The following is a 15,379-nucleotide window of genomic DNA, read 5'->3' on the forward strand; positions in this document are numbered from 1 at the left end:
TTACTAGGCTACCGTCCTCACTGGACTTTCCTCCCTGAACATTCCTCCCTGAAGCCTATTATTTCAACCTTAGTCTTGCCAAGCCCTGCTCATCACCCTTGATTCCTGACACCTGGTACTTCCCTATATAAGTCCAGCCCCGTGCACTCAAGCTTGCTGATTATTGAGCTCCTGAGCCTTGATCAAGCTACTCCTCACCTGCTGCTCTTATTTACTACCACAAATCCAACGCTGACCAGGAATTGACTACCGACTACTCTTCTGCTTTGTCCCTATCTACTGAACTGCTACCTCTGTTGCCGATCCGGATTGTCTGACCACGCTTACTGCTGCCCGCCCCGACCTTTGGCTCGTCTGACTTCTCTCTGGGTATTCCATTGTCTGCTCCTCTGCCTTCGGACTGAACCTGCACTCTGCCTGGCTGGGTGATCCTGAGGACCGCGTCCTGGTGTTAGCTTGCAGCGCAGTCTATCCCCACCATTAGGGGCTCTAGTGAAAACCAGCTAGCACTTAGTTTCCGCACCTCAGGTGAACCCGTGTCCTCATCAGAGTACTACGTGGTGTCCATCCGGTATCCAGCACCTACTACCTGCCTGCGGTCTTTGCCACTGGGCTCCACTCCTACCTCCGGCCAGCAGTCCTCTGACTCAGGTGAGCCTGTAGGATTGTTACACAGTGTGTGTGTGGGCTGTTGTGGCAGCTGCTAAATTTACAGCAACCACTCAGCTCTCTCCACACCAGTGGGTAATAGATGCACTTTACATCAACTTCAAAGGTTTCATCTATCAATCTCACAGTTCTATTGATGTACCCGTTTGGTCCTCAATGGGTTAACTTCTTAGTTGTGAGGCTCCTCAGAAGAATAAGGTCAAGGAACAAAATAAATGAAATTAAGTTTTAACAATATGGGTTAAGATAGAGACAATAAAGATGAGGGTTATAATTAAGTTAAACGAAACTATGTAAAATAGGAATTTAATGATGTTGATAAGATCTTTAGGGAGAGTTATTTATTCATTTTTCATCATATGTATCTGGATTTATATTATATTGTCTATGTATTTGAAGATTTATTCATTGATGAAATATTACTACATTACATTGTGCATTTGCATGCATTTTACTATGTTGCATTAATGCCCGGCAATGATCTCCCCCATGGTTCTTCATTTATTTATTTATTTACATTTTTCACTTTTAGAAAGATATGTATTTACTGAATTTATTACACATATTTTTTCATCATTTTCTTGTTTATTTACATTTTCTCATTTATTTTGTCTCTTCTCTCATTAGTATGACCATCCTTGTTCCTTTTCTTAATTTTTTAGACAATTCAAATGGGACCTACCTTTTGTCATGATCCAAACATATATCTTATATTTGTCACTTTCACGCTTTATTAATTGTATATGGGTGCGCCGATCATGACCTTTTTTTCATTTTTGTAACTTTGGTAAAAAGTCCATGTTTGAAACCTCCTTTTTTCTTTAATATCCATCTTTCTTTACTCTGTGATTTTTCATTCATTAATTGTCATCATCGATTTTATATTTTTAGTTTAGAGTACATTTCATATATTCACAATTTTTCATTCTTTTTGGGTTTCACACACAATATTTACACACTATTCTGTCCTCTTGTTTTTTTATATTTCTTTGACCGTATTTATACATATATATTTATACACCTATAGTTGCACATTTTTATTTATTATTAAGTATATATACACATTTATATTTTATATTTCATACATATATTCAAAGTTTTTTTCATAGTCATGATCTTTTTTACAAATGAGTATTTTTGTCATTAATATACTTAGTGTTTTTTCTGCACATACATATGTGTTTACTTATACATATACTCACTTGCTCACTCAAGTTATTATGTATTAGGGGGGAAGTTCATTGTTGGACACCCTTCCATACATCTGTGATTTTACAAGAATGTTTTCTTGCTATGGTCACACTGTGTGTGATGTTTTTTTGTGTTTTTTTGTTCTGTTTTGTCTTTCAATATTAGTTGGTTTGAGGTGACTGATCCGCAGGTGCTAGGCATTTTAACATCAGATTCTGGGTGTGTTGGATCATTTCCCTGAATCTGTTTCACCTGATATGTTGCCAGCCCATTTATACGGCTCACTCACCGATTCCCAACTATTGGTTATGAGCAAGCGATCTGTAGAATCGTGAAACGCGTCAACCTGTCCCATGTCTGTGTGATGCACCTATGTATTCAAGTTTATGGGAATAAAACACTTCCAGTTTATTTACTCCTGAGTGCGGTCAAACTTTCTCTTTGAACACTTGACGATTGGATGGCGGATCCGACCGGCACTGGAGTGCTTTGCCTCACCTGAGCGGCTTTTTTCTATTGCTACAATTGTTTTGCCTTGTCCACATTAACATGGGGACAAGGTGCTTTGGGGTGGGGGGGCAGAGCCTAGTATGGTTCAGGAGGGGGAGGAGTGAGCATCACCCCCTTTCCTGGCCCGTGGGCTGCATGCTTGCATAAGGGTCTGGTATGGATTTTGCGGGGCACCCTATGCTGTTTTCTTTTCTGAATTTTCTGTTGATAGCATTCTTTTGTTTGCATTTCAGCTGTAAGTCAGTTGTTGAGGACGCAGCAGCGGCTTTCCGCCCTGCTCCTTAACCAGCTATTCTTCACACAGAATTTGAATCCGTCGATCATTTTTCCGCTGATTCAAATCCTTCAGAAAGTTTGGAATTTTGTAAGAAAACAAATAAATTAAATGAAATTAAATGCATTTCAATTAAATGTGTTACTATTTCATTCTTAGATAAGTAGTGGTGTAGCATTGGTTGTCAGAGCCCAGGTTAAGCCCCCTTTGCACTTACCTTATCTCAGCTTGCTTTGGTCTGGTCACATAATCCCCTGTATTAGTCAGCAGTGGGTGCAAGGGAGAGGAGAGAGAGCTTGACAATGGCTGGTAAAGCCTGGAGCAGTGACATCACCCATAGGTTTCTATGTCCTATCTGTTGTTGGCGCTCCCTCCTCTCCCCTGCAACCACCACTGGCTCACACAATGGATAACGTGACCAGACTGGAGCAGCCTGAAAATAGGTATTTACATCTTTTCTACACAGGTTAGCCAGCATAGGCGATAGGAGGGGGATGGGAGAATTTTTGAAGGCTAGTTTGGTTTAAACTGGAAATTCTACTTGAATCAATTCCCGTTGGTGAGTATTGGCGGAATTATTTAAACCCTGTGTGCTGCATTAGTGGCCACTGGCAGTGTTTTTAACCCCTTCAAAAAGGGGTAAATTAACACTGACACTGGTGTCATTAATGCAGCACATAGGGGCTAAATAACTGACACTTGTCACTAATGCATCCATAACCAGTGGCAGAAAAATAACCTCTTCTTGCTGCACTTTACTAATGACATTGTTGATGCATTACCCCTTCACCCCCTTCAGGAGTTAATCGGTTCAGTTCACAGGAAAGCAAGACCTAGGGGGCTGAGAGAGAGAGAGGAGGGCTGACAGAAATAAGGGGTGATTGAGAGAAAGAGGGGGCTGACAGAGAGGGTGGCTGAGAGAGAGGGGCTGACAGAGCGGTTGGCAGGGAGGGAGTAAGAGAGGGGGGGCTGAGAGAGAGGGGACTGAGAGATGAGGCTGAGAGAGAGTAGGGACAGAGAGAGAGGGAGGCCTAAAAGGGAGAGAGGAGGCTGAGAGAGAGAGAGAGAGGGGGGTCTGAGAGAGAGAGGGGAGGCTGAGAGAGCGAGAGAGAGAAAGAGAGAGACGGGGGCTGAGAAAGAGAGAGGGGGTGGGGGGGGGTAGATGAGATAGAGAGAGAGGCTCCTAACCCTGTCCCCTAACTGTAGTCCCTCCTCTGCCCCGCCACCCCAGTCTGTGTCTGCAAGGTAGGTCTGTGTCAGTGTATGATGCCCAGTATCTTCCATGATTTTTATCTGGGAGGTGCTCTGCTGCTGACCTGCATCAAGAAGGGGTTGCTGCCCCAATGGCTATCTGGTCAGGATAAGAAAACAAAAGATTGCACTGTTCCTTGATGGAGGGACGGCAATCTAAACTGAGCGCCAAGAGGGGTGTGCAAGGGGTTTTCTTTCACTTCTTTCTTTTTTTTTTTTTACTTCCCAGTAAAATCCATATCTTGAAGAAGAGTCGGAACTTTAGTCGTTACCATGGTTATATGCAGCTAACTTCTGGTGATTGAATACTAGCAAAAAAAGCAAAGGTCGCAGGGACATTCCACAATATAACCTCTTCTATAGCCAGTGGTGGCCATTGATGCTCCAGATAGTGCCTGATATTGTGTATGGGAGTTATTTAAAGCATCGGATCTCCAATTGAAAGGTAGCTGTGCTTACTGAACCCTATGACCATCCTAGGTCACTCAAACTTGTCAGACTTGTGCTGCATTGCTTTTACCGGCCATTGAACAGAAAAACCCTGTGCATGTGCAAAAGAACTTCAAAAATAAATCTTGGCTTTTTGTAAATACAGTTAAACCAAGTGGGGAAGTTGTGTGCATATTATGTAAGTTGTCATTAAAATACTATTAGGAATTGCCATTTATGTCTACCCTCCACCACCAAAATCTCACTGCAGTTTCACTGCTATACCAGTCTTGATTTATAACATGATTAAGAATTCAGCATTCATGCAGGACCTATCTTTATCTGTATGGGACTTCGAGTACATTTTGCTGAATCTGGAGTACAACCTTAAAGTTTCACTCGTCTCCTAAAATGTAGGTGCTGGTATGGACAGTCCATTTCCCCACATTTAAAATTTCAATTTTAGGCAGATGATAGATTTAACCACCCACAGGTGTTTGTTTTCAGATTAAGGTATTTTTTTCCCCCAGATCAAACCACCTGCTGCAGATATTACAAAGCGTTTTCACTTTTCCTGTTGATTTTTCCTTTAAATGTTAGGGGAAGCAGAGCCAGAAACTAAGCTTGAAGATCCTCAAGAACTGAGTGGCTGGTTCAACCAACCAGCATCCACCCTTGAATTGAACACATCAACCGTTATAAACATGATAGTTCCCAACTGACCCTCATTTTGCAGGGACTGTCCCTCATGTAGTCTTAGTTGTCCCTTTTTTTGCTCTGGTGTGTACAACTCTATACAAATTGGACTATTTTACTACCAAACCTTTTATGCTGCACTAAACATTTTATCCAAACTCTCTAGAACTGTATTTGTTATTTTGAAAAGCCCCTATATAGAAAAAATTGAGGTGAAAAAGTACTTATGTGGTTTAGCCAATCATTTTTTTTGTGGCAGGGACAGGCTCTTTGCCTATATACTGTGTACTAACAGGTGTCTCTCTTTATCATTTCAGAAAGTTAGGTGGTGTGTGAACATATGAGTTAAGTTACAGTTCTGCCTAAGAATAGACCCCACAAGATGCCTGCTTGTTTACTTTTTTACTTCTTAAAATAGTTGTACTTTGTCACTGGGGGCTTGATCCCTGGGCTAAGTCAGGGAAACTGCCACCCCCTTGATCAATGAGAGTGCCTCAGTTGCAAATTAGGCCCCTTTCACACTTGTGCGACTTGTCCTGCGATTTGGGGACTGCAAAGTCGCATGACAAGTCGTACTCCATAATTTCCAATGAGTACCATTCATCTCTTATGACTTTAAGTTGCAACGACTTCAAAGAAGTCCCTGCACTACTTTGGGGTGATTTTAATGCGTTTTGAGGTCCATAAACATAAGCATAGCTTCAAATCCAGTCAAAATCGCTGTAAAATAGTTGCAAAAAAATTGCAGTAAAATAGCGCAACTTTTAGGTTGCATAAGTGTGAAAGGAGCCTTAGAGTGCAACTACAGGACAGGTGACTGGCAGCTGGCAGGCCTCAGCCCAGAAGTCAGTCCCTGGTAACAAAATTAACCACTTCCAGCCAGACCTATAGACAAATGATGGCTGAACAACAAAATTGAGAACACCCCTAAGTGAAAATGTCTAAATTGGGCCCCAAGTAGCTATTTTCCCTCCCCGATGTTATGTGACTCTTTAGTGCTACAAGGTCTCTAGTGTGAATGGGGAGAAGGTGTGTTAAATTTGGTGTTATCGCTCTCACTCTCTCATACTGGTCACTGAAAGTTCAACATGGCACCTCATGGCAAAGAATTCTCTGAGGATCTGAAAAAAAGAATCGTTGCTCTACATAAAGATGGCCTAGGCTCTAAGAAGATTGCCAAGACCCTGAAACTGAGCTGCAGCATGGTGGCCAAGACCATGCAGCGGTTTAACAGGACAGGTTCCACTCAGAACAGGCTTTTCCATGGTCAACCAAAGAAGCTGAGTGCACATGCTCAGTGTCATATTTAGAGGTTGTCTTTGGGAAATAGATGTATGATTGCTCCCAGCATTGCTGCAGAGGTTGAAGGGGTTGGGGGGTCAGTCTGTCAGTGCTCAGACCATGCGCCGCATACTGCATCAAAGATCATGCACAAGAAAGCCCGCAAAGAGTTTGTTAAAAACAAGCAGACTAAGGACATGGATTACTGAATCCATGTCCTGTGGTCTGATGAGACCAAGATAAACTTATTTGGTTCACATGGTGTCTAGTGTGTGTGACGGCAACCAGGTGAGGAATACAAAGACAAGTGTGTCTTACCTACAGTCAAGCATGGTGGTGGGAGTGTCATGGTCTGGGGCTGCATGAGTGCTGCCGGCACTGGAGAGCTACAGTTCATTGAGGGAACCATGAATGTCAACATGTACTGTGACATACTGAAGCAGGGCATGATCACCTCCCTTCCGAGACTGGGCTGCAGGGCAGTATTCCAACATAAAAATGACCCCAAACACACCTCCAAGACGACCACTGTCTTGCTAAAGAAGCTGAGGGTAAAAGTGATGGACTGGCCAAGCATTTCTCCAGACCTAAACCCTATTGAGCATCTGTGGGTCATCCTCAAACAGAAGGTGGAGGAGCGCAAGATCTCTAACACCCACCAGCTCCGTGATGTCCTCATGGAGGAGTGGAAGAGGAACCCAGTGGCAACCTGTGAAGCTCTGGTGAACTCCATGCCCAAGATCGCTAAGGCAGTGCTGGAAAATAATGGTGGCCACAAAAAATATTGACACTTTGGGCCCAATTTGGGCATTTTAACTTAGGGGTGTACTCATTTTTGTTGCCAGCAGTTTAGACATTAATGGCTGTGTGTTGAGTTATTTTGAGGGGACAGCAAATATTATACAAGATGTACACTCACTACTTTAGATTGTAGCAACATGTAATTTCTTCAGTGTTGTCACATGAAAAGATATAATAAAATATTTACAAAAATGTGAGGGGTGTACTTTTTTTTTTCAAAACTTTATTTTTTTTTGTCTTTTTTTTTTTTCTTCTTTTTTTTAGGGGGGGCGGCGCTGTAACTAAGTAGAACTACTTCACTACTGTACTTAAGTACCGATAAGGCGGTATCTGTACTTTCCTAGAGTAGAATTTTTTTCTCCTACTTCCACTTTTACTCCACTACATTTTTTCAATGATTTCAATACTTCTACTCCGATATTTTTTTTTTGTGCTGCATAGTTACTCGTTACAATTATAAAAATTACCACTGCCAGAACAGTAGATGTCAGGTTTCATGAAGCTCAAAACATGTGTATTATCAGCGCATACGAAAATAAAAGCTACTGTATATATAAATAAAAGCTGCATTTGAACAGGGGCGTAACTACAGGGGTTGCAGGGGTTGCAATCGCTACTGGGCCCCATGCTCCAGGGGGCCCGGTAGCAAACCAGTGGGTGAGCTTCTAGGATCTCAAAGGTCACACTTGCGACCGGGCCCTGGCATTTCACCACTGTGGGGAGGCCCCAAGATTGCAGGAAGGGGGCCCACTGCAGAACTTGTGAAAGGATCCTGATGCGGGACCATAATAAAAGGCCATGCAATGAGATTAAAGAGCCCCAGGATTAGTGGGAAGAGCCCCGGGCTTGAAGGGAAGGGCCCCGGCCAGGGGTCTGGGGGGCCCTTCATGGTTTCTTGCATCGGGGCCCTGAAGGTTCTAGTTACGCCTCTGCATTTGAAATAATAAAAAACAATATGATGTTCAAACTTTTGACTTCTTTCTTTAATAACTACACAACACAGTACTTGTACTTTTACTTTCAGTACTTGAGTAGCAACATTTTTAAAACAACTACTTTCAATACTTAAGTACAAAAAATGTTGAATACTTTAGTACTTCTACTCAAGTCACTTTTTGATCGAGCACTTCCACTTCTACTCAAGTCACTTTTTGATCGAGCACTTGTACTTTTACTCAAGTATGGGTTTCGAGTACTTTATACAACTCTGGGACTTGGTAACTTTATCTCCCCTTTTCAGAAGAATGCATTTAAAACCTTTGCCTTCTCCTTGTCTTTTGTAGCCAAATACAAAAAAACAGTGCTTCTCCTGAATGGTGGAGCAGCAGTCAACACGATTCTCATTGATTCCGGCCACAGAAGGGAAGTCGTCTGTACTAACAAGGAAACAAAGCAATATTTACTGCATGCAAGTAATGCTTACAGCACCCACAGCGGCCACATTGTTTAGTAATGGAAATAGTTCATTTCGGCCAGCTTGGCCCAAATGAACTATTTATTTAAAGTTCTTTAATCCTGGAATTCTACTTTCAGGTTACAGTAGTTATTTTGTGACATCTGTTTTTAGCTACCTTTAAATTTAAAAGTCATTAGGCTAGCTACGAGTGGCTGACCATGCAATGTCTGATTTGAACATCTTTCATGTATAATTAGTTCTAACAAAAGTCCTAATATTTCAATTTTTAAAGACTTACTTCGGTTCTTAAAGCCAAGGCATTTATTTGATGTAAAATTGTGTGCTTTGGTCTGTTACATCAATCTTCAGTTATCAAATATATAAATATATATACACACACACAAACTGATGTACTATACAGGTACAGCTTCCCATAAACAGTAAAACAATACATAGATACTGATGTAATTATGAGAATGACAATAAAAGCAACACTATACAAACAAATCAACAACCATATTACTGGATGTTAACCTTAACAAAGTACCAGTTTTAATACAAAACTTTATTTTATTTTTTCTTCCCTTTTATCTTAATTATGAAGGTAATTTGTAGCCCATCTGTCAAGGTTACTCAACTCTGTTGTAAAAATTGCATCTTACATTTGTGAAGCTTTACTTGTGCAATTGTGCCCCCTAATGGCAATCTTTTAGAATGCAGCTTTAAAGCATTATATGCACAAGTTTTTAAAATGCGAGACCAACTGCAGAGCCATCCACAATCCTGTGTTATGCGAAAGGGGTTTGTTTCCAAAAGAGTTGTACAATGGGGAAATTAAAAGAAAATAGAAGTGGACTTGCTCAGTTTTTATTTAACCTTTAATGGTACAGATCATTAGCTTTATGAGGACCTGAAGTTGAATGATTGATCTCAATTATAAAAACATAGCAAGAGCCCCCAGAATTTGGAATTGTACTTGCCATTAGGGGAAATAGGATTGAATACATTCTGAGCTCCCTGTGATTGTATATTCCCTTACATATAAAAAAAGACGGTGTCAATGTTCTTAAAAAAACATAAAAGTGGATGAAGATAAAGATTATATTCTACACATTTAGCAAAGTAGAAAATGCAGTGCATTTCTGTAGTCTATAGGTTCTGTATATTGCTTGTTTGCTTTCTTTTCCCCCATTTTCTCCAGTATCTATAAACCGCCTCTTTGCCAGTGCTCTCTTGGGGGGTAGTTTTGTCGGATGACCTCACTTCTGTGAATCCAGGTAATCTCTGCAGATTCCACGGATTATGCTGGGAGCAATTTGCTCCAGCCCTGGGAATTCTCTGCTGAAGAAGGTGTGGGAGTTTTTGGGTTCAGATGCCATGTCCTTCAAGTCGTCAAGAGGTGCCCAAGCTACACCGACGGAATACACTGTTACACCTACAAAAAAAAAAAAAATAAGAATGATTAGCTGACCTTTGCCCAGGGCCGCAGGTTTGGAGGGAAATATTCACTATTTTGTACATCAGTGTAATTAGAAAAAAGCAATCTCCAAACATGCAAAGAAACAGAGAAAAACAGTCGCCTCTGAGTAAAACTGAAAGATTTAATGTTACAGGGCACAATAAAAACCATACATAAAAGTTAGTAGATTCAGGGACATAGGTGGTCTGGTGTAAGGGGTCTGCATGGGGCCACCTAGTTGGTCTTGTGATGCCACTCGTGTCGTGGTCCTGTCCAGCAGGAAGTGATAATGGTGTAGAGGGACGAATCCAAAAGGCTGTACCGCAGGGTGAGCCACAGCGTCTTCCCATGTATGTGTCACCGGCGTGCCACAACACGAGTGGCATCACAAGACCAACTAGGCGGCCCCATGCAGACCCCGTACACCAGATCACCTATGTGCCTGAATCTACTAACTTTTATGTACGTTTTTATTGTGTCCTGCAACAATAAATCCTTTGCCGTTTTACTCAGAGGCGCCTGTTTTTCCTCTGTTTCTATTCATATTGAATTGGCTGCTAAAGTACCCAAGAATATCCACTTTTGGACTTGACCCTTTTTTTGGTAATTTATAGTAAAGCACTACCATGCATTGCTCTTTGCTACAACGCAGGTGTGTAGGGTTATCATTTAAATTAAATGGCTCCACATTGCACTAACAAGTATTACCACAACACAAACTTGAGATTTGGCCCTTATTGTAGCATTTCCATCCTGTTTTTGACAGGTACTCTTCTCCACTTCCGGGAGACAGTGCCGCAGCGCCGTCCCTTTAAAGTTCAGCCCCCTTCCTCCTTCTGCTGCTTCGAAGTAGGGAACCAGCTGTGAAGCCGAAAAGCCAGTTTCCCTTATGACAAATGGCGGCGGCAGCACCTGACAGCCGACCTGAAAATCGGCTGGGGTGCTGACATCGTGGGCTCCCTGGACAGGTAAGGGTCTATATGAGCAGCTACAGTATCAGGCAGAACTCCTCTTTAATTACATAGTTATATTGGTTCAGCTTGGATCAATGTAAGTATTCATATCTCATACCTGAGCTGCTGTGGACTGCTGTAAAAAGCTGGAAACCATTGCGTTCAACATTTTTTGGCTAATCTAAACTAAGTGGTAGATGTGTGTTTGTCTGTGTGTCCCTGCAGTAAACAAGTAATGTATTTCCTGATTACCAGACTTAAACTGGATACACACTATCCAACTTTTGTGGTTAGATTTCCTTCAGATTTACCTTTTCTATGTAATGCAAGGGCCTGCCAGATTGCATACAAATTGAAAGGGTTTAGGTTTGACCTCATATTATATGGTTTTGGTAAGTCTAAAGGAAAAAGTCTTCAGAACATCTTATAGTGTGTATGGCCCATAAGGCCGCATTCACACAAGGATAAACATGGTTCCAGCTTGTTCAAATCAGTGGCAGGTAGCCAGCTGCTCAGATCTGCACCGATCATCCTCTGCATCCCGGGGTATAAATCTGTACAGGTGTGATGCACAGTTCAGAACACCCTATGGGACACCTGTGCTTCCCAAGCAGGTGAAGACGACCCTTTGCACGGGTGTACAGATCAGTATGCCCGTGTAAATAAGTTCTAATCCACAACCTGTTGGCTAGGTGTAAATATTAAATATTTTTGTTTACCTAGCTAAAAATAATTTTTACCCTTAACATAACACGAAGAAATAATATGCAAACACAAAATGCATTCTCACTAGCACATGCTAATCCTGGTTTATCCAGCAGGGGGATCCATACACCCTGATGTTTTAAGGCTATAAATTCTTAGAAAGCAAAGTGAAAGATATAATGTGCTGATTGATATTTAATGTTCTTTTAATGACATAACTAACTGTGATTTTTATACTTCACAGATGAATAGGCTGAGCTTGTTACGAACACATTGCAATGATCAGAAATGAGCACTGACCCATATTAACTGATCATATATCATGAAATTAGAACTGTAAGATCTGTGAAAGCTGATATCAAACAGCTTGTTATTGTATGGTACACAATGCTGCTCTTTGTACTATATTATTTAAAAACACCAAGGTTCCATTAATAAATAATATTTTATTCTTTTTTTTCCCTACTGATATTGTGTCTGTTGATACGTGGCAGGGAAGCTTTTTACAAAATTTCAGGGTCACTGACCTTATATTAGGAATGGGAGTGGTGAACTAGTTTAAATGGATCTGCCATTTTTGGAGAAATGTACTGAGTTACCTCTATTTGACACACAGAGGAATAGTTAAACCTTGCTGGAGAGACCTAACCTACTGTACTTGTCCTTAGACTATGAAAATATCATTATATTCCACCTTATCTTATTTCTTTTTAAATGAAAAGCTGGCTAAATACACTCACATGCACCCAGGTCTTTTTGTTCTCAGAGAAAAAGTGCAGGAACTCAACCACGCCCCCCCACCTTCTCCCGGGGATGGGGAGGGAGGGTTGCGCACACCACAGCAAATGGGTGTAGAGGGGTCTTCAAGGGCCATTAAATACCAGGAGTGTGCTACATATAGTGTGCAGAGTTCAGGAGTGCGCTTTGTACAGAGTGCAGTGTTCAGGAGGAAGCTACATACAGTGTGCAGAATTTAGGAGTGCGCTTTGTACAGAGAGCAGGATTCGGGAGGATGCTACATACAGAGTTCAGGGTTCAGGAGGGTGCAACATACACTTTTCAGAGGTCAGTAGTGCGCTCTGTACAGAGTGCAGGGTTCAGGAGGGTGCTACATACAGAGTGCTGGGCTCAGGAGGGTGCTACGTTTAAAGTGCAGGTTTCAGGAGGGTGCTATGTACAGAGAGCAGAGTTCACCCCCCCCCCCAAATCCTCATCTTTGATAGAATTGTCTTCAAAAAAAGTCCCCCCATTTACCCCTCCCAGTATAAATCTTCATCCCCTCCCAGCCCCCTATCCCCCTTCCTCTACATATGCTACTATTATTATTTTTTGCTGCCTCTTATATCTCTTCTCCCATCTTACAACATAGACCTCAGATACAGCATGGCTTGATGCAGCAGTGGACAAGTTCTTCTGCCTACTGTCATACCCTCTTTACTCTTCTCCTGATCATACTGCCTACTGTCATACCCTCTGTACTCTTCTCCTGTACATACTGTCCATTGTCATACTCTCCCCACTCTTCTCCTGTACATACTACCTACTGTCATACCCTCCTCACTCTTCACCTGTTCATACTGCCTACTCTCATACCCTCCTCACTCTTCTTCTGTACATACTGCCTACTGTCATACCCTCTTTACTCTTCTCAGGTTCATACTGCCTACTGTCATCCCCCCCTCACTCTTCTCTTGTACATACTGCCCATTGTCATACCCTACTCATTCTTCTCCTGTTCATACTGCCTACTATCATACCCTCATAACTCTTCTCCTGTTCATACTGCCTACTGTCATACCCTCCTCACTCTTCTCCGGTATATACTGCCCACTGTCATACCCTCCTCACTCTTCTCCTGTTCATACTGCCTACTGTCATGCCCTCCTCACTCTTCTCCTGTACATACTGCCCACTATCATACCTTTCCTACTCTTCTCTTGAACATTCTACATGTCATAGCCTCCACATTCCACCTCTATACATACTGCCTATTGTAATACCATCTACACGCCTCTCCTACATATACTGCCCATTATTATACCTTTGGAAATCCTCTCCTGCACATACTGCCCAATGTCATACTCTCAACACTCCTCTACTACACATACTGCCAATTATATCACACCCTCCACCTCCTCTCCTGCAAATACTTCCCAAAGACCTTTCCATGCTTTATCTACTACCCGCTTTGAATATTTTGAATCCTGACTTCACCTTTCCAATCCAAGAGAATGGATTCATGGAATGTTTCAGCCCTACTGACAGCTACCCCTCTGCTTGCAATATGTGCTCAGGAATAATCTAAATATAAATTTCCTTTACCTTCTCTGTGTGCTGCAAGAGCTGGCCCCCTGACATCATCATAAGACTGACCATCGGTGATGAGGACTAGGAAGTTTTTGTTGGGCCCGTCTTTAGTTGGCTGGAAGACACTGCGCAAAACAAAGTTGATGGCATCTCCGGTAGCAGTACCACCACTCATGTAAGGGATTTTGTAGAGTGCCCGCAAGACATCCTCCTTGGTGGCATAGTCATTCAGGCCAAATTCTAAACGTTGATCATAGGTGAATTGTACAGCAGATACTTTTGCACCAACATCAGACACTTCAAATGCACGTACAATGTTAGTTATGAAGTCTAGCATGATACGGAAGTTTTGATCCCCAATACTACTGGAGCCGTCAATTAAGAACGCAATGTTGACTGAGTTGTAGCAGGTTTTGCTGCAGAGAAGTTGCTCATGTGTGCATAGCTTTTGTACAAGAGGCTTTGCGTACTTAGTTGTGCCAAACCAGCTCGCCATGTGGAAGGAGAAAAAGCTGTTGTTCTTGCAGACAGCCTGAAAAAACAAAACAAAATGTAATGCATTTTTCTTACATAAAAGTATGAACTTGTATGATGTTAGAACAAGTTTGTTTTATAGTGTATCTAAACCAAATACAGTAAACCCTAACTGACATTTTACTTTGCTTAACCACTTTACCACCGGAGGATTTTGCTGTCTTCCGTCCAGACCACTTTTTGTGCTTCGGCACTGTGCGACTTTAACTGACAATTGTGCAGTCATGCAATGTGGTACCCAAACGAAATTTACGTCCTTTTTTTCCCACAAACAGAGCTTTCTTTTGGTGGTATTTGATCACCTCTGCGCTTTTTATTTTTTGTGATATTAATAAAATTTTGCAAAAAAAATGACATTTTCAACTTTGTCTTTTAAAAAATATCCAATATACTCAATTTATGTCATTTTTTTTGGCCAAAATATATTTAGCTACATGTCTTTGACAAAAAAAATTCAATGAGCGTATTTTTATTGGTTTGCGCAAAAGTTATAGCGTCTACAAACTATGGTGTAATTACTGAAATTTTACGCAGCTTTAATTTCTGACTGCCTATCTCAATTCATGAAGTGCTAAAATGGCAGGGCAGTACAAGATCCCCCCCAAATTACCACTTTTTGGAAAGTAGACATCCTAAGGAATGTTCTGAGAGGCATGTTGAGCTCATTGAATATTTAATTTTTTTGTCACAAGTTGTCACTAAAAGATAAATTTCTCACACATGCCATGGGTATATGTGTAATTAAACCCCAAAATATATTCTGCTGCTTCTCCTGAGTACAGGGATACCACATATGTGAGACTTTTTGGGAGCCTAGCTGTGTACGGGACCCCGAAAATCAATCTCCATCTTTAGGTTTTCTAATGGCGTAAATTTTTGATTTTACTCCTCACTACCCATCACAGTTTCGGAGGCCCTGAAAT

At 41.6% G+C, this 15,379-nt stretch overlaps 1 protein-coding gene across 1 annotated transcript in view; it reads right to left on the reverse strand.

Moving 5' to 3' along the window:
- Positions 1–8,849: 8,849 nt before the first annotated feature.
- The window catches only part of COCH (cochlin), a 92,407-nt gene continuing 85,877 nt past the window's right edge, over positions 8,850–15,379 (reverse strand). The window contains exons 11-12 of the mRNA XM_082242946.1: positions 13,938–14,454; positions 8,850–9,933 (exon numbers count right to left, since the gene is read on the reverse strand). Of these exons, the coding sequence (XP_082099072.1) occupies positions 9,758–9,933; positions 13,938–14,454 (693 nt within the window). The 3' untranslated portion in view covers positions 8,850–9,757. The remainder of the gene's footprint in view (positions 9,934–13,937; positions 14,455–15,379) is intronic.

Source organism: Pelophylax lessonae (assembly GCF_965119305.1).
Source record: "Pelophylax lessonae genome assembly, chromosome: 13".
NCBI classification, from domain to species: domain Eukaryota; kingdom Metazoa; phylum Chordata; class Amphibia; order Anura; family Ranidae; genus Pelophylax; species Pelophylax lessonae.